This window comes from Theropithecus gelada, chromosome 7b, assembly GCF_003255815.1.
Source record: "Theropithecus gelada isolate Dixy chromosome 7b, Tgel_1.0, whole genome shotgun sequence".
Taxonomy (NCBI): domain Eukaryota; kingdom Metazoa; phylum Chordata; class Mammalia; order Primates; family Cercopithecidae; genus Theropithecus; species Theropithecus gelada.
The window spans coordinates 61,295,846-61,315,932 of record NC_037675.1 but is presented as its reverse complement, the minus strand read 5'-3'; the positions used below and the strand labels follow the sequence as shown (position 1 = coordinate 61,315,932).

At 34.6% G+C, this 20,087-nt stretch overlaps 1 protein-coding gene across 1 annotated transcript in view; it reads right to left on the bottom strand.

Annotated features, from left to right (window-relative positions):
• Nucleotides 1-20,087, bottom strand: part of LRRC9 (leucine rich repeat containing 9) — a 139,046-nt gene that overhangs the window by 79,865 nt on the left and 39,094 nt on the right. Inside the window, exons 12-17 of the mRNA XM_025392508.1 lie at nucleotides 19,955-20,072; nucleotides 12,495-12,627; nucleotides 9,926-10,048; nucleotides 9,170-9,285; nucleotides 5,897-6,109; nucleotides 2,748-2,867 (exon numbers count right to left, since the gene is read on the bottom strand). Coding sequence (XP_025248293.1) covers nucleotides 2,748-2,867; nucleotides 5,897-6,109; nucleotides 9,170-9,285; nucleotides 9,926-10,048; nucleotides 12,495-12,627; nucleotides 19,955-20,072 — 823 coding nt within the window. The remainder of the gene's footprint in view (nucleotides 1-2,747; nucleotides 2,868-5,896; nucleotides 6,110-9,169; nucleotides 9,286-9,925; nucleotides 10,049-12,494; nucleotides 12,628-19,954; nucleotides 20,073-20,087) is intronic.

Below are 20,087 nucleotides of genomic sequence, written 5' to 3'. Positions count from 1 at the left end.
TACCAAAGCCTGGCAGGGACACAACAAAAAAAAGAGAATTCTAGACCAATATCCCTGATGAACATCAATGCAAAAATCCTCAATAAAATACTGGCAAAGCGAATCCAGCAGCACTTCAAAAAGCTTCTCCACCACGATCAAGTGGGCTTCATCCCTGGGATACAAGGCTGGTTCAATATACGCCAATCAATAAACATAATCCAGCATATAAACAGAACCAAAGACAAAAACCACATGATTATCTCAATAGATGCAGAAAAGGCCTTTGACAAAATTCAACAGCCCTTCATGCTAAAAACTGTCAATAAACTTGGTATTGATGGGACATATCTCAAAATAATAAGAGCTATTTATGACAAACCCACAGCCAATATCATACTGAATGGGCAAAAACTGGAAGCATTCCCTTTTAAAACCGGCACAAGACAGGGATGCCCTCTCTCACCACTCCTATTCAACATAGTGTTGGGAGTGCTGGCCAGGGCAATCAGGCAGAAGAAAGAAATAAAGGGTATTCAGTTAGGAAAAGAAGAAGTCAAATTGTCCCTGTTTGCAGATGACATGATTGTATACTTAGAAAACCCCATCGTCTCAGCCGAAAATCTCCTTAAGCTGATAAGCAACTTCAGCAAAGTCTCAGGATACAAAATCAATGTGTAAAAATCACAAGCATTCCTATACACCAATAACAGACAAACAGAGAACCAAATCATGAGTGAACTCTCCTTCAAAATTGCTTCAAAGAGAATAAAATACCTAGGAATCCAACTTACAAGGGATGTGAAGGACCTCTTCAAGGAGAACTACAAACCACTACTCAACGAAATAAAAGAGGACACAAACAAATGGAAGAACATTCCATGCTCATGGATAGGAAGAATCAGTATTGTGAAAATGGCCATACTGCCCAAGGTAATTTATAGATTCAATGCCATCCCCATCAAGCTACCAATGACTTTCTTCACAGAATTGGAAAAAACTACTTTAAAGTTCATATGGAACCAAAAAAGAACTCACATTGCCAAGACAATTGTAAGCCAAAAGAACAAAGCTGGAGGCATCACGCTACCTGACTTCAAACTATACTACAAGGCTACAGTAACCAAAACAGCATGGTACTGGTACCAAAACACACACATAGACCAATGGAACAGAATAGAGCCCCCAGAAATAATACCACACATCTACAGCCATCTGATCTTTGACAAACCTGACAAAAACAAGAAATGGGGAAAGTATTCCCTACTTAATAAATGGTGCTGGGAAAATTGGCTAGCCATAAGGAGAAAGCTGAAACTGGATCCTTTCCTTACTCCTTATATGAAAATTAATTCAAGATGGATAAGAGAGTTAAACGTTAGACTTAAAACCATAAAAACCCTAGAAGAAAACCTAGGTAATACTATTCAGGACATAGGCATGGGCAAAGACTTCATGTCTAAAACACTAAAAGCAATGGCAACAAAAGTCAAAATTGACAAATGGGATCTAATTAAACTAAAGAGCTTCTGCACAGCAAAAGAAACTACCATCAGAGTGAACAGGCAACCTACAGAATGGGAGAAAATTTTTGCAATCTATTCATCTGACAAAGGGCTAATATCTAGAACCTACAGAGAACTCAAACAAATTTACAAGAAAAAAAAAATAACCCCGTCAAAAAGTGGGCAAAGGATATGAACAGACACTTCTCAAAAGAAGACATTCATACAGCCAACAGACACATGAAAAAATGCTCATCATCACTTGCCATCAGAGAAATGCAAATCAAAACCACAATGAGATACCATCTCACACCAGTTAGAATGTCAATCATTAAAAAATCAGGAAACAACAGGTGCTGGAGAGGATGTGGAGAAATAGGAACACTTTTACACTGTTGGTGGGACTGTAAACCAGTTCAACCATTGTGGAAAACAGTATGGCGATTCCTCAAGGATCTAGAACTAGAAATACCATTTGACCCAGCCATCCCATTACTGGGGATATACCCAAAGGATTATAAATCATGCTGCTATAAAGACACATGCACACGTATGTTTATTGCAGCACTATTCACAGTAGCAAAGGCTTGGAATCAACCCAAATGTCCATCAGTGACAGACTGGATTAAGAAAATGTGGCACATATACATCATGGAATACTATGCAGCCATAAAAAAGTATGAGTTCGTGTCCTTTGTAGGGACATGGATGCAGCTGGAAACCATCATTCTCAGCAAACTGTCACAAGAACAGAAAACCAAACACCGCATGTTCTCACTCATAGGTGGGAATTGAACAATGAGATCACTTGGACACAGGAAGGGGAACATCACACACCAGGGCCTATTGTGGGGAGGGGGTGGGGGGAGGGATAGCATTAGGAGATATACCTAATGTAAATGACCAGTTAATGGGTGCAACACACCAACATGGCACATGTATACATATGTAACAAACCTGCACATTGTGCACATGCACCCTAGAACTTAAAGTATAATAATGAAAAAAAATTGGCAGATGTTCAAGGTGTATAATGTAATGATTTTATATAGCTGTGTAATGATTACCGCAATCAAATTAACACATCCATCACCACCCTTGCTGTGCATTAGATACCTAGAACTTGTGTAATTTATAACTAAAAGTTTATACCCTTTGACCAATATCTCCCCATTTCCCCTAGCCCTTAGACCCTGATAACCACCATTCTACTTTCTGCTTCTATGAGTTTCACTTTTTTAGATTCAAAGGAACAGTTCTTACCAAGTGGTATACATCATCTAAACAGGTAAATTCATTAAAGCTAATATTTAGTTTTCGAAGTCCTGTTAACTTGGAGAGATCTCTCAATTTACTCAAGCTGTTTCCATGTAGATTCAGACTCTGAAGTAAAATAAAATATACATTAAAAAATAATACAGGTTACGTTCTACATCAAACTGAAGTGTGGATATCTAAAATGTTTAGAACAATTATTTGAGTCAGTATACTACAAAATATATGTTATTTTAAATAACATTAAGAAACTGTCAAAAAAAAAATCTATCATGTAAAAAGATAGTTTGTAATAGTATCACTAGACCTGGTTCTTGATTAATATGATTTCTCACTTGGTCTAAGTTTATTAGCAATTGGCATGAAATTCTTTTTAGAAAACAAATATATGTGTTAAGATATTTATTAGGGTAGATCTATTTCTCAGGCTAACCAGTGAACAATGGAGACCATAAAAATTTGGGGTATCAGGTAGGATACCTCATGGAAGAGAGATGGCAGGAAAATGTATGAGGGCACCAAACCAAAGAAGAAAGGCTGAGGGTGTTGAAGTAGGAGGACAGAAGGTCAAAGGAGGAGATGGGAGATTGTTTAAGACAACACCTACATCAGAATTTGGCCCAGACTTTTCTTGTACATTTCATTCTAGGCTATATAAAAACAAATGTTATTATACATTTATACTAAAGGAGAGATCCTGATGCCTATATGGTTTTCTGTCTTTATACCATTATGAGTGATATCACGTGAAGACTGTATTCATGTATAGCTCACAAAATAAACAGGGGTACAAGAAAATGTATTAATGCAACTGACTACAGTATCGAGTATCTATCTCCCAGCTATCTTCATTCACCACCACCATTATGCCTTATATTGTGGACATAACAAAATTCCTAGAAGGGAGAAACAATTAAATTTCTAATAGCTGTCAAAATTAGCTAAAATTGTTAAAGGCCAATTTATGCAGACTAGTGATTTTACAAGTCACATATGGGTATCATCCATGATATATTCTACAGAACCCTTACATTTAACCTGTCCACAACTGAGTTTATCTTCCCTATGTGTCTGATACAGAGCTTCACTATCTAACATACTGTTGATCACCCCCTTTCCCTCTTTTCTTTATACATTTGATTGTAGAACTGTTTCTCAAACAGGCCACACCATTATATCACCACTATCAGTGCCTTAGCATACTTAGGCAGTGGTAGTGGTGATATAATGGTGCAGCTTGTTTTCTGGTTATCCAGAGAAGAAATGAATGGATTTTTCTTTTGGATAGTGCAATAGTTTTCTACTGAATTTCTATACCACCAGTCTGATTTCAGTTAATTCCATTCATAAGCTATCAAAGTTAGGGTCTTTAAAGAGAGTCTGTTCCTTAAACAGAAGAATCTAAACTTTAAAATTTGGTTTCCAAAATCCATCCTAATTTGGCTACAACCTCATACTCTTCCAGCCCTGGCTTCAAGTGTCTTTCTTGAATTCCAATCTACATCTTTACCCTCCACCACTGTAACACCATATTCTTGGCATACTAAATTTTTCAGTGTTCCCTGAAGACATCTGGATCTTTCAAAACCATGTTTCTACAGGTAAGAATATTTTATCTGTCTGGAAGATGTAAACAACTAAATTTCTCATGTCCTTCAGAAATCCACTCAAAGCTCACCTCTTTCTATAAATCTCTCCCAGTAACCCTGAGCTTCCCACATGTGTTCACATATCTGTTTCCTCCACTAAATTGATGTTTTTGATGCAGGTAAACTAATTTCTTACTAAAATAGTAAATCTAGATATTATATTATAGTGTAGAAATAACAATTTTTCAGTACTGTCAGCCAGAAGATTGCTCTTATTATACTGCACATTTACAGACACAGGACAGGGCCTCTGTTGCATAACTCTAGAGGCATCCTACTCCCCTTATCTTGTATTGAGTTCTATTCAGTTATATAATGAATGGCACTCAAAGGGTACACTAAAGAGAATATAATGTGAATTTTGTCTTCTGGAGTTGTGCAATATTGCAATAGTAGAGTACAGAGAGTCTGGCTGGAAGGCTGGGGTAATAGTCTAGGTCAGAAATTGTAGTAGTTTGGATAGAGTGGTAGCAGCAGATCTGAAATGAACACATCTAAAAGTCAGACATGGAAGTAGGCCTAATATCTCAATAGAATTGTCTCAGCATAAAGTAAGTCACTTTAATAAGTAACCTGATTTCTGTTGATTAATTTTGTAAAGATCCCATATTCTATGTTGATTAATTCTAGAAGCTTATTAAAAACTTATCTGCCTTTATCTTATTAAAGAGAGCTGACTGGTTATTCAGGAATAAAATCCCTTGCTAATTGGAAGACCACCTCAAATGGCTATTGAGCACTTGAAATGTGACTAGTCTTAATGTGCTCAGAGTGTAAATATACTTCAGAATTAAGAGTTAGGATGAAATTACCTCATTAATGAATATTCACACTGGTTCCATGTCAACATGCTAATATTTTAGATATGCAAGTGCTATAGTTTGAATGTGTCCCCCAAAAGTTCATGTGTTGGAAACTTAATCCTTCTGCCTTCATGAATGGATCAATGTCACTTTCAGAGGAGTGGGTCTATTATCTTGGGAGTAAATTTGTTATAAAACCAGCTCTATCTGGATCTGTTGCTCTTGCCTTATTGCCATGTGATGCCCACTGCCATTTTATGACACTGCAAGAGGCCCTCACCAGATGCAGGCACCATGCTCTTGGATGTCCCAGCCTCCAGAACGATGAGCTAAAAAAACTTATTTTCTTTATAAATTACTCACTCTGTGGTATTTTGTTTTAGAAATAGAAAACAAACTAAGACATTTCAGTTAAATAAAATGTATTATTAAAATTAATTTTACTTTTTAAAAATACTTTTAAAAACAGCCACTAGAGAAGTAAAAATTACATATGTGGTTCACATTATATTACTACTAGAGAGCACTGTTTTAATCCATGTAGAAAAAGAGAAATGGGCACTTTAGGTAGCATTGTACCTGGCATCATCAGACAGGCAGTTTAGTATCTTTTGACTTCACATGCTAGATTCTGATTCCAAATTCAAGATTTCTGTTTCAAAGCTGTATTCCTCACAATACTCACCACAATATGACTGTAAACGCTAGTTTTTGCAAGGGAAAGTATTGTTTTATCATCCAAACTAATCAGTTTTGGTCGGGCCTTGATTCTGGGCTCCATTTTTATAACTTCATCATCAAATTTCAAATCCTTGGAAAATACTGATCCTTCTGGGTTTTTTTTGCTTTCTTCTAGAATAACATTGTTGAATACAGAAAATAAAGAGGGTGACTTGACCTAAAAAATGTATTAAAAATATTGCAAAATCAGTTGCTGTATTTATCATTTTGAAAAACAAACAGGCTATGTAGAAAAGATGAGTTGACATTTTTAGTTATACAGTCATATCTGTGATTATCAGAATCACATTAGGACATCTATGAGAACAGATTAAAATTGTAGGCTACGCATGGTGTATCTATTCCCACCCACTGAAAATTTCTTAAAACTGGCAAAAGATAATTTTAAAATATTTCATTACAGTGAAGAGGGTACCTACAAAGGTCTAGAAATTGTGACACATAAATCAGAAAGGACTGAATTGACAGGTAAATAGGATCAGAAATGTAACCTCTGGCTAAAGAATATGCAGGAGATAAACACTTTTAAAATCAGATCCAGAGAAACTTGAACAAAGAGCAATTAGTTACCTTAATTATCAGGTAATTCAGTAATTATGGTAAGAATTGTGGATGAATGAGCAAGAGCCACATTAACAAACAGAACTGGTTCTAGAAGAAATGAAAATACTTCATCAGAGAAGTTTTAAAAATCTAGGACAATAAAGTATCTGTGATAAAAGAATAAGCTGCTATGGAAAAGAAAAGGACATACACTTCGAAGCTAAAATAAAAACAATTATTAAAATAAAAATTTAGTACCCTGAGAAACAAGTGGATATGGTAGCAGATCAAATTAGCAATGTTGAAGCTAAGATTGAGAAAATATTTCAAAACAAATAATTTAAAAATAGAGTATAAAATAGAAGAGAAAAAATTAAAAGGCATGAAGGATCAATTTGGAACATCCAATATTTAACTAATAGGGGTGTTGCTGAGGGCCTAATAGAGAACGGAAGAGAAGAAATAACCAAGGAACTAAGAGAAGCAAGCTTTCCAGAAGAGAAGAAAGAATTGAATCATCACATCAAAAGAGCTCATAAAGTGGCAAGCAGGAGGATGATGATAGGTCTTTGCTGACATCATTGAATGGTCACAACTGCCAGGTATTGCCCATCTCTTGACTTGTTATGTGAGTTAAATGAACTTCTATCTGCTTACTGTTTGTCTGGGTTTCTGTATCTTTTGCTAAAGGCATACTTGACTAATATAATCCTATTCATTATAGCAATATAACATATAAATGCCCAGAACTAAACTTAACAAGAAATGTTGGAGACCTATATAAAGAAAACTATAAGACAGGACCTGAGTAAATGGAGTAGATAGACTATCATGTTCCTAGAACAAGAAGTCCAATACTGCAAAGTAGTCAGTTCACACCAAATTAAGTTTTAAATTCAATATAATTTCAATCATATTTTAATAGGATTTTAAAATAGAGCTTGACAAGCTGTTCTAAATTTTATTTGGAAAAAGATACTGTTTAAGAATAGTCAAAAACAGTTTAAAAAGATGAGTGGGGACAGAGGAAGGGGATTTGCCCTATCACATATCAAGATATATGAAGTTTGTAATAACCAAAACAAATATGATAGTGATCCAAAATTAGATGAAAGAGCTCGATGGAACAGAATAGATTCATATAGACAGATTCTTAATATATGTAAATAATTTTAATAATAAAGATTGTATTTCAAAATAGAGCAGAAAAGGTAATGCCTAAATAAGTATTTATTCATTTAAAAAATTGACCACTTTTCTACCTCACACACCATAAAACAATTTCTAGATGGATTTAAAAAGTTAAAGGCTTTAAAACAAGTTATGTAAGTATTGTAAGAAAATAAAGAATATTTATTACAGGCTTTTTGAAATAAGACATAAAATTCAGAATCCATACAGGATAAGATTGAGAGAGCTGACCTCTTAAAAATTAACTTGTGAATTACAAATTAAAATGACGAGTTTTTTCTTACAATTAAAATTAAAAGGCAAGTGACAGAAAATATTTGCAACATATATAAGATAAATGATTTTTAATTTTTTTAATTTTTAAAATTTTTTGTAGAGACAAGGTCTCACTATGTTGCCCAGGCTGGTCTCAAACTCCTGGGCTCAAGTAATCCTCTCACCTTGAACTCCTGGGATTATAGGTGTGAGCCACCATGCCTGGGCTAAGATAAAGTACTAATATCCAGAATGTATGTAAGGATTTTCCCAATGAATACAAGAAAGACAGACTTTAATAGAAAATGGTCAAAATATATAACAGTTGGTTCATACAACTCTAAATAACTTTAAGCATATGAAAGAATAAAATATCTTGTTTTTTGCCTGCCATACTGGCCAAAAGAGACTGATAATATCTTGTGTTGGCAAATGTAATGAGGCATGCACTGTCAAACACACTTGGAAATTTGTAAAACAGTCAAGTCTTTGTGGAGAGAATTTGGCAAAATCTAACAAAATTTAAGATGCATATATCCTTTGACTCTCCAAGTTTTACAAATCTATCCTGTAGAGAAACTTCCATATTTGTATAAAGATACATCCACAATGATGTTCACTGAAATATTATTTTAAATAATAAATATGGACACAATCTATCAATAGGGGACTAGTTAAATAAATTAGTATTACTGAATAATATACAGCCACCAAAATAATGAAATACCCATCTATATGTACTACAGTGGAAATATGTTCAAAACATACTGTTAAAGGCAAAAAAATCACAGAATACTTAGACCTTATTTCTACTATGTCAAATGGTATCTGTTATTATATATGCAAATGCATAGAAAAAGGATTGAAAGCAAACCCATAAAACTGTTAACAGTGCATTCCCTGGTGAAGGAGAATGGCAAGCAGTGAGGTTAAAGTGAGGGCAAAATGTTCATGTTTATTCTTCAATGTAGTTTCAATGTATTTTGAATATTCAAAGTAGACTCAATCTTTTCCAGTGAGAGTACAGCCATATATTAATCATTTGATTATTTGCCTAAAAAATATTAGTTGTCATAATGACTTGTTTTGAAAATTAAGTTATTCACAAAATAACAATTATACACACAGGCACATAATATAAACTTGACATAGCATTATTTGACTTCAAATTACCACTCTGTTCCCATTTAAGGAATTCTAGTCTTTAAAAATATGTAACAATTCATACCATTGTAATATACTCAAATTCAACAACGTATTCTGGCAAAACAAGGTCATGATCAAAGACAAACCACTTGCACTGCCGAACACTGCAATCACAGTTTCTTTGTCCCATGACAGAATCTAGAGTAAAAACAAAAACAAGCAAAGCAAACACATTGCCTCAAATTGAAAGATACTTTTTCATTCTTACATAGATTAATAAATAACAAACTCAATAAGTTGCAACAGTTATGTTACTGAAGATTTTTTCTTTCATTTTTAATAAATAACAAAGTCAGTAAGTTGCAACAGTTATATTATTGAGGATTTTTTCTTTCATCTTTTCCACTCTAGCTTTTTAGTTATATAAATACTTACTAGTCATCCTTTTACTACATAGACTAGTAGTGCTTAATTTTATTCATATCCTTTTGCTTTTCATACTTTTTCACTTTTCTATTCCATGTGTGGCCATGTAATTTTGACAAACGTATTTCTCTAAAAATCTTGTTAAAAGTTGGGTGGTTTTTTAATTCTTTGAAAATGAACACACACACACAAATAGATAATTACATTAAAATTTGCCAGATTATCTACCCACACCCATACATAAATGTCTTTAAGGTAGGAAACATAAAAATTATTAGTGGCTAGTAACAGATTTTTGTAGAAAATTCTACAAACTTTGTTAAGTAGAAATAAAACTGTGAGTATCCGTATTAAACACAAACATTTTTCATTCAGAGAAATGAAACCACATTAATCTTTATGACAGACATACTTAGTAAATATTTCCGAGGAATGAACACTGAATTAACCATTGGGTAGTTGGATTGACTGATGGATTCTTTTTCATGGGCCTGAGCACTCTGGCCAAGGAAAACTTTTGTAATGAGGAGGATGCCTAAATATAAAAAAAAAGAAGCAATTCTTAAGAATAATTAACTTTAATAATTTTCCAACATAACCTTCTTTATTGGCTTAAAGACTAAACTGTATGTATGTTCTGTAAACACAGAGATGCTGGCTCTCTTGTTTGCTACTGTATAGCGCATAGCACATTGCTCGATCCAAAATAGATGCTCAACAAATATTTATTGAATAAATGAAATGATTATAAAAGAGGTGTTGTGTGATTATATCAAGCAAAACTTTACAGAAGAGGGAGGAGGAAAGAACACATTAATTTGGCAAGGTTTTTTAAGTAGTTAAAAATAAATTTTTGTTGTTGTTAACTGGGTAAAAGTTCAGTAGCACCTAGCACATAGCCTAGATGGTAGGAGACACTCGATATATGTCTACTTAATGAATAAACATTTCGTTTCCCTTTAGATTCTTAAGTATCCTTGGGATTCATTAAATCCTAAAGTCAAGAATCTAAAAACATAATTTATAATCATAATACATAAAACATTCAAATAAATTTTGTTTGCTTTTACTAGGTACAAGATATAAAATGTAAATTAGGAGAACCTAATTGTTTTGGAAAACATTCCAGAAGGATCTAGCAGAACATTATGAGGTATTCTTAATATGAAAATGGAGAAGAATGATAAAGAACGAAAGGTTTTTTTCAAGTAAGGAGTTAAGGAGTTCTTTCTAGACTAAATAACCTGCTTTATTTTATAATTATTATTAACTGAATAAAAAACTGCAAAACACATATAGTTTAGTTCAGAATGATTCACCTTAGCATTCTGGAACCTAGAATGTCATTCTTATAGAATTAAGTTAACACAATTTCTTTAGTACTGTGGTCTCCAACATTTTTGGCACCAGGGACTGGTTTCATGGAAGACAATTTTCCCGGAGACTGGGGATGGGAGGATGGTTTCAGGATGATTCAAGTGTATTATATTTATTGTGTACTTTATTTCTATTATTATTACATTGTAACATATAATGAAATAATTATACAACTCACCATAATGTAGAATCAGTGGGAGCCCTGAGCTTGTTTTCCTGCATCTAGATGGTCCCGTCTGGGGGTGATGGGAGACAAGTGACATATTATCAGGCATTAGGTTCTCATAAGGAGCACACAACCCAGATCCCTCGCATGTGCAGTTCACAATAGGGTTTGCGCCCCTATAAGAATCTAATGCTGCCACTGATGTGACAGGAGGTGGAGCTCATGCGGTAATGCGAATGATGGGGAGTGGCTGTAAATAAAGATGAGGCTTTGCTCACTTGCCCCCTGCTCACCTCCTGCTGTGTGGCCAGGTTCCTAACAGGCCACAAACTGCAACCAGTCGGAGGCCAGGGGTTGGAGACCCTGCTTTAGTAGGTTGGATGGTTGAGACTAAAGAATAGGTGTTCCTTACTCCCTGACCTGATCTATTGTCCATATTACACATTCTTTGGTACTATGCATTAATACTATATGTTTATAGCTCCTATATGATACTATGATTTTATATTTGTGATTATTAATATTTATAAGCACCATAAAGATGAAACTGTCTAGTTTGCATAGACTGTATCCCTTCCGGTGCCTAACACACAATAAGCATTCAATAAATACTTGTGGAACTAAAGAATGTGCAGTGGAAGAGGGTGAGGCAAGAAGGACATGATAAGCTGTAGTCTTTTTACCCAATCCGTGGGACCAGGGAATCTTTCCCAGAAGTGTCCTATAAATTGGTTTGTGTACTTATATTTCTACATATTCAAGCTGCAAATGAAGTACTAGTAACTATGAGTAAGTTATCAAAAATTTGTCTTACAAGTTATAAAGCAATCCATACACTTTCCAATTTGTCTTTAGCTAATTTTAACCTAAACCCAGGTTTTCTTATCATCTTACATTATGATGATTCAGGACAAATCAGGCCTACCTTCCAAAGTACTTTATATAATTATTATATAATTATCACATATATGGGCCAAATTCTTTTTTCTGTGAATTTGGTGTGTGTTTGTGTAGTGCATATATATATAATATATTATATATATGTTATATATATATTATATATATATGCACTACATATATGTTATATAATATGTATATTATATATGTAATATAATATATATGCTGAGTTTTTGCGAGACAACATAATGAACAAAAGCAGACTGTGAAAAATGTCCTTGAAAAGTTGAATTAAATATCTGAGTAACAAATGTTCCTCTTAATGCTGACATAATAATCACTCAGTAAGTATCTGTTAAAAGTGTAGCTAAATTAATGATGAGAAAGTCATGTATTACTACACTGGTAAATATGAAATAAAATGGTTTGAAGAACATCTCCTTGGTTGATAAAACCAAGTATCATAAATGATATGAAGATAATTAATGAATTTGAAGACTTAGAACTTAAAAGTTCAGAAACATGGCATATTTGTATTTACCATGTCTGAAGAGCTCATGCTTAAGAGAGTTTTTCTTCTCATCTTTGTGCTTTTGCTGTAAAAATTCAATTCTGGGACACTCACTTATACTTAAACTGTTAGAAAGAATGACGGCTTCTTTTTTGAGAGGCAACTGCAAAGAAAAAACAAAGTCTGAGTATTTTTATAAAATTGACAATACTTCAACTTCAATACAGAGGGTTTATTATTTTATGTTTATGTGTCTGGGCAAAGAAATCTGCAGGCCAGACTCACTGAAAAGAAATAGATAACCTTCATGTGCAACTTCATTTGGCAAAGCCATTTATATATCTTAAATTCATATGCAAATAGGTTAATAAAAGGTGATGCAGAACAAAAATTGTTCCTGGAAAAGCAGCCACAGTCAAGACTGACAACAGTATGTGAAGCAAGAGCAATAGCTTTCAATGAGTACTCCACTAGTAATCTTGCTAACTCCAAAAAGAAAATCTAATGGAATGAGGTATTATATCAGTGAAGATTCTTATTTATACTATAATTTTTTGGTCTAATAATCTACATTGTTTTCCAGAAACAAAACACTTTTCATGTGCTAAGCCATGGAAGTCCTAGTTTGTATTGTGACTAACTTTATTTCTTGAAAGTATTCTATCAGTAATGTTCACATTACCTGCTTGCTGTGAAAACAGCTCTAATAACCAAAAATCTCTATTTTTAGATTTTAGTAGTAAGAAAACTAGAGCTAAAAGCGATTATACGATCTCTCCAAGGACAGAACTAGTAATTGGCAAAGTCATGATTTGAACTCAGGTCTATTTGTCCTTGTCACAATCTCAAAGGTTTGAAATTACTATTTGTTTAACATTAATAGCCAAATTACTTAGAATTATGTCATATCTGTAAATGCCAAATTACTATTTTTTTATTGAAATCTGCAATCCAAAGAAATTCTTAAAAAATAAATACAGTCAGCCCTCCATGTCCACAGTTCCCACATCTGAGGATTCAACCAACCATGGACTGAAAATATTTAGGATAAAAATGCAATACAAAATAATACAAATAGTAAACAATGCAGTATAACAACTATTTAAATAGTATTCTCATTGCATTATAAGTAGTCTAGAGGAGTTTTAGAGTACACAGGAGGATATGTGTAGGTTATATACAAATACTGCACCATTTTATATAATGAACTTGTGTATTTGCAGATTTTGGTATCTGCATGAGTCCTGGAACCAATCCCCCAGAGATACTGATGGATGACTATACTGTAATAGGGCTTATCTGACCACAAATTCCACACCCCAGTAAGTAACCTTCTTAGACTTTCAATGAACACCACTAAATATCCATTTGATATAACCCATGTGCATGACATTGTAAGGTTACAGTATAGTCTTGGTCCTCAGTTAAGAAAGGCAAAGATAGAAACTATACACGATAATTTAAAAAATACAAGGCATCACAAGATGTGTCAAATAAGATATACTTTCTAACTGAAGGGATTAGGAAGGAGTTTATAGAGGTAATGAAATCATGGGTAGGCTTTGAAGATTGGACATAATTCAAATAATCAGAAATTTAAAATGAAATTATATTTTAAGAGGAGGAAAACATATGAAGGTATGCAAATAGGTGTGATTGCTATCCATCTATCTAACATCCATTCCTTCACTAGATTTCTACTAAGAATCTACTCTATAAATACAGATCCTGCGCTTACAAACTGGTAGAAAAATGCACACAAATGATTATACTTAAATAAAACAAATGTGTTACAATAAAAATTCTCAGTTGATCACCACTTAACTAACACTTAACCAGTTTGCAGGATTAACCAGTATTTTCTGTTGTCTACATAACTCATAGTATGATGGCCGTTCAGGGATAAAATGGAACTTTTAAAAACACGGATGTACTTCTACTGTATCCAGCTGTGTTGTATGCTTACCAAGAGTCAGTTAATTTTGTTCCCAGACTTGCTTATGCCAGTTGTAGTTGTTATGAAATTACATATATTATTTAAAGCTATAAAATAGAAGAGGAGTTGTTTCTTTGAACAATTTTGGAAAAATGAGTAAAATTCAATAGAAGATAATCATTAAAAACTTCTGGCAAGGCATGTGTAGACAAAGCAAATGCAAAAGTTTGGGGTAGTAGGGGAAATCAGACAAACTAGAAGGATTCTTACATTCGAGTTACTTTGCAAGAATCTTTAAGGGCATGCTCAACTTTAAGGAAACCAAAACTAATATGAAACATGGTTATGGCTGATACAAGAAAGACTAGTAAGAGTTCCAATTTCATAGTGAAAGCCTTTGGCCCTACATAGAAGATTGACACATGAATGTAAATTTATGTTTTAAGTTATATTAAAGGATTTGTTAAGTAAACGATTTGTTTACAGTTCTCCATTTTAACTGACTTTTTGGGTTAACCTGCAAACTAGGTAAAAGGGCACCTACTGTTTGAAAATTCAGGAAAAGTCACACAAAGGAAGAAGCCCTTGAGCTGGGACTGCAATGATCAGTAAGTCTGTTACAAGGAAAAAATAGAAAACAGCATTTCATCAAAGGGAGGTATGAGCTGTACTTAGGAGAATCACAAGTAGACTACATAATTCATTAGGGGCACTTGGCATATTTGGTAATAGGGAGATAGGTTGAAGCTAGATTGTGAGGGTTGTCAGAGGCCTTCAATGCCAGGCAGAGGAATGTGGACATCATCATTATATGTAATGGGAAGCTACTGAAAGTTTCTAATCATGGACACAGTGCAATGTGCACTATGAAAATCATGTTTTAAGAAAGATTAATTTGTTTGTACTGTGAAAAATGGAAGAACTAGGGGGCATGACCAAGGGCAATGTTGCCTATTAGGAAACAATGGCAAAGATTAGAAGGAAAGTTCTAAGGGTTGAAAGTGGTGGCAGACATTGGGATTAGGGAGAGAAGTGAAGAACCACTGGAAAATTATTAGATGTGGGGATAATGGAAAAGGGAGGGGTTGAACATAATTCTAAGACTTTGAGCATGTTCAGTGAAGGAAATGACAGTATTGTTATAGAAATTAGGAAAGAAGACCAGGAGAGAGCTGCTTATGGGAAAAAGATTAAAGGCTGGTTTTAAAATTAGAGATGACACAAACAAATGGAAAAACATTCCATGCTCGTGGACAGGAAGAATCAATATTGTTAAAATGGCCATACTGCCCAAAGTAATTTATAGAGTCAATGCTATTCCTATCAAACTACCAGTGACATTCTTCACAGAACTAGAAAAAACTATTTTACAACTCAGTTAGAACCAAAAGAGAGAACAATGCTGGAGGCATCACACCATCCAACTTCAAACTACACTACAGTTCTACAGTAAGAAAACAGCATGGTACTGGCACAAAAACAGACACATAGACCAATGGAACAGAATAGGAAGCCTGGAAATAAGGGAGCACACCTACAACCATTTCATTTTCAATGAAGCTGACAAAAACAAGCAACAGGGACAGGAACCCCTATTCAATAAATGGTGCTGGGATAACTGGCTAGCCATATGCAGAAGATTGAATCTGGGTCCCTTTCTTACACCATATATGAAAAATCAGCTCAAGATGGAATTAAATGTAAGGACTTAAATGTAAAACCCGGAACTGTAAAAACCCTCACACAACCTAGACAATACCATTCTGGACACAGAAATGGGCAAAGACTACATGAGGAAGACATCGAAAGCAATTGCAACAAAAGCAAAAATTGACAAATGGGATCTAATTAAACTTAAGAACTTCTGCATAGCAAAAGAAATAACAGAGTAAACAGACAATCTACATAATGGGAGAACATTTTTGTAAACTGTGCATCCAACAAAGGTCTAATATCCAGATCTATAAGGAAATTAAACACATTTACAAAAGATAAAATCACCCCATTAAAAAGTGGGCAAAGGATATGAACAGACACTTTGCAAAAGAAGACATACATGTGTTCAATAAGCATAACAAAAAAAAGCTCATCCTCACTGATCATTAGAGAAATGCAAATCAAAACCACAATGAGACACCATCTAATTCAGTCAGAATGGCTATTATTAAAAAGTCAAAAAATAACAGAGGCTGGCAAGGCTGTGGAGAAAAAGGAATGCTTATACATTTTTGGTGGAAGTGTAAATTGGTTCAACCATTGTGAAGAACAGTGTGATGATTCCTCAGAGACCTAAAAACAGAACTACCATTTGACCCAGCAATCCCATTACTGGGTATATACCTAAAGGAATATAAATCATTCTGTCGTAAAGACACATGCATACATATGTTCATTGCAAACTATTCACAATAGCAAAGACATGGAATCAACCTAAATGCTCAGACTGGATAAATAAAATGTGATACATATACACCATGGAATATTATGCAGCCTTTCTAGGAACATGGATGGAGCTGGAAGCCATTGTCCTGAGCTGGAAGCCATTGTCCTTAGCAAACTCACACAGGAACAAAAACCCAAAATACTACATTTTCTCACTAATAAGTGGGAGCTAAATGATGAGAACACATGAATACAGAAAGAGGAACAACAGATATTGGGGTCTACTGGAGGGAGGAGGGTAGGAGGAAGGAGAGGAGCCGGAAAAATAACTAATGGGTACTAGGCTTAATACCTGGGTGACAAAATAATCTGTACAACATACCCCCATGACACAAGTTTATCTAAATAACAAACCTACACATGTAACCCTGAATTTACAGTTTTAAAAGGCTGGTTTTAGACATACTGTATAAGAGAATAAAGTATATTAACCATGCAGGAATGGCAGCTGTAGGTGTCACAGCAGAGAGGAAGAGATAGCCTAACTGAAGATGTACATTTTAGAGAAACCATAAGGGAATATGTGATAGTCTTTGCGTTTATTGACCAAGTCCTTGATTACAAACAATTTGATAGGGAATGAAATCAAGCTATGTGAGCATATTTACTCACATACTCTCCCACCCTTACTACTGAACACTTCATCCTGAAGTGACAGAAAGAGCTCCTTCCTCTTCCAACTAGAAAGTGGACTTAACCTTAGATATGTTTGTTAGTCAAATAGTTTCTTCTTCCCTACTACAGCCAGCCCTCTGCCTGTAGATACTGCCAACCTTAGCCAAACCTCTCTTCTAAACTGCTTACAAAGCTGTCTTTTAAATCAGAGCCCATCTCTTAAACAATGCAGAACATAAATATTTATCCTGACCCATTATGTACACATCATAGCACAGAAATGTAGCTCATCTCATCTTTTACATGCTACATGCTGATGTTTCTCCCATTTCTAGGATCTTAACAATGACAGTAATTGACGGTGTGTGAAGAAAAAAGGGAAGATCAGGAGACTTTAACCTGTGTTATTCTCATGTTTAGAGGCAAAATGGGGAACAAAAAGGAAGCAAATAACAATCAGAAAAATAGGAGGATAACAATAGTATAATATCACGGATGCCAAAGGAGAGTTTCAAAAAGGAGAAGGCAATCAATAGTGTCAAATGTTTCAGACAATAATAAAAATTCAAAAATAAAAATATTTAAAACTTTCAAAATAAAATATCAAAAACTTTCTTGGTGCCAGGCATTGGTCCAAGAGATTTTTTTTGGTAAATCTTATTATCTAATTTAATCTAATATGTCCAAAATACTATCAACATGTATTCAATATAAAAATTATAGTGGTTTTTTCCATACTCAGTCTTTAAAAACAGTGCTTGTTTTAAACTTTCAGTATACTCAATTTGGACTAGCCACATTTCAAATGCTTAATAGTTACATGTGGGTGGTGGCTACTCTTTTGGACAGAGCAGCACAGAGAGCTGTGGGAGAATTAAAGGAGATGGTTCATTCTTTTAGGAGATGCAGAAGATAAAGTACTCAGCAGAGGGGCTGGTAGGTGGAAAACACAGAAGTGTTAGCCTCATCCTTCCCTGACCCTCTCCTGATAATGGTTCATAGTTCTCTGGACTGAATGTGAGCAATTCACTCTGCCTTGTAAAACCCTGAATTCCTCACCTCCTTCTTACTTCTCCACAAAGTACAATGAGAGCACTCTCACCACCACCCTGCAGCAGAGTACCAACCTCTATGGCCTGAGCTGCTGCAATAACTCCCCCACATAGTGCCTTGTCATCTGCTTCTACTCCCACCAACCCATTCCCCATTGAGTGTATGGAATGCTTTTTTGGGGGGTGATTTCTTTTATTGTGGCAAAATACACACAAGATAGAATGTCCCATTTTAGCCATTTTCAAGCATACAATTCAGTAGCCTTAGGTACATTCACATTGTTGTGCAACCATCAGCACCATCCATTTCCAGAACTTTTTCATTATTCCAAACTGAAACTCTGTACCCATTAAACAGTAACTCCCTACCCGCTCCTCTCCCAGAGCTTCCGGTAACCTCTATTCTACTTTCTGTCTTTGAATTTGCCTATTCTAGGTACTCCACATACATGGAAGCTTACAATATTTTTCCATTTTCGTCTGGCTTATTATTTCACTAGCATAATGTTTCCAAGGTTCTTCCATGTTGTAGGATGTTTCAGAATTTCATTTCTTTTTATGACTGAATAGCATTCCATTGTATGTATATTCCACTTTTGTTTATCCATGCATCTGTTGATGCATATTTGCATTGTTTCTAGTTTTTTGGCTATTTGAATAGTGATGTCATGAACACTGGTGTACAAATATCCAAGAACTTTTTAATGCATTATCTCACTAAATCGTAACAACTCTGCAAAATAGATATTATTATTATCTTCATTTTACAGATAGGAAGAAACAGATGAACAGAGAGGTGAAGTCACATAGCTGCTGAGGAGTGAAATCAGGATCCAAACGCAGCAATATTATCATTTTATGTGTGTCATGATGTGAAAAGGACTGGGAAGCGCTGCTCTACACCAGTGTGCTACAGCTGCCTCGTGAAGACGGTGGAGGTCTGAGAAAGATTGGTTGGGTACTTGGGGCATCAGAAGTTACCAGTGATAAAGCAAGATCAGCAGCAAGATGGGGATAGTGAAGTAGAGAATAAAGAAATGGTAGCAGTAAAAAGAAAGTGAAAACAGGACAATAGCTACAAAGTACAGTGGAGTTAAGTGACTGAATTGTTTCAAGGTGAAGACTCTGGAGAGTTTACAACAGATTAAATATGTATAGCCAATTTAAAAAGCAGATTTCAAAACCATCAACAAAAGGATCACAACATTAAAATAAGATGCCTAGAAGGATTAAGTAGGGTCAGACAGTAGTAATTGATAGACTTACTTTGGTATAATCCAAAGAGGAAAGAAGCTATACTTTCCATAATAACACTAAGCTTTTTGTGAAACAGCAGTAGAAGTTTACTATAAATATGGATAAAAGGATTGGGAATCATGCTTAACCAGTGGCAGAGCTCTACTTGCTAGGAAGAAAGCATTATTCTAAATGACATTCTATGCTACCTTGCTTGTTTCACTCTCTTTGAATCCTTTTTCAAGTATTTGTAGAAGATGCTTTTTCTTCACTGTAACTTCAGGATCAAAAACATAAAAAAGGCATTCCAGCATCCTTCGGTAGCTCCTTAAGAATAAGTGA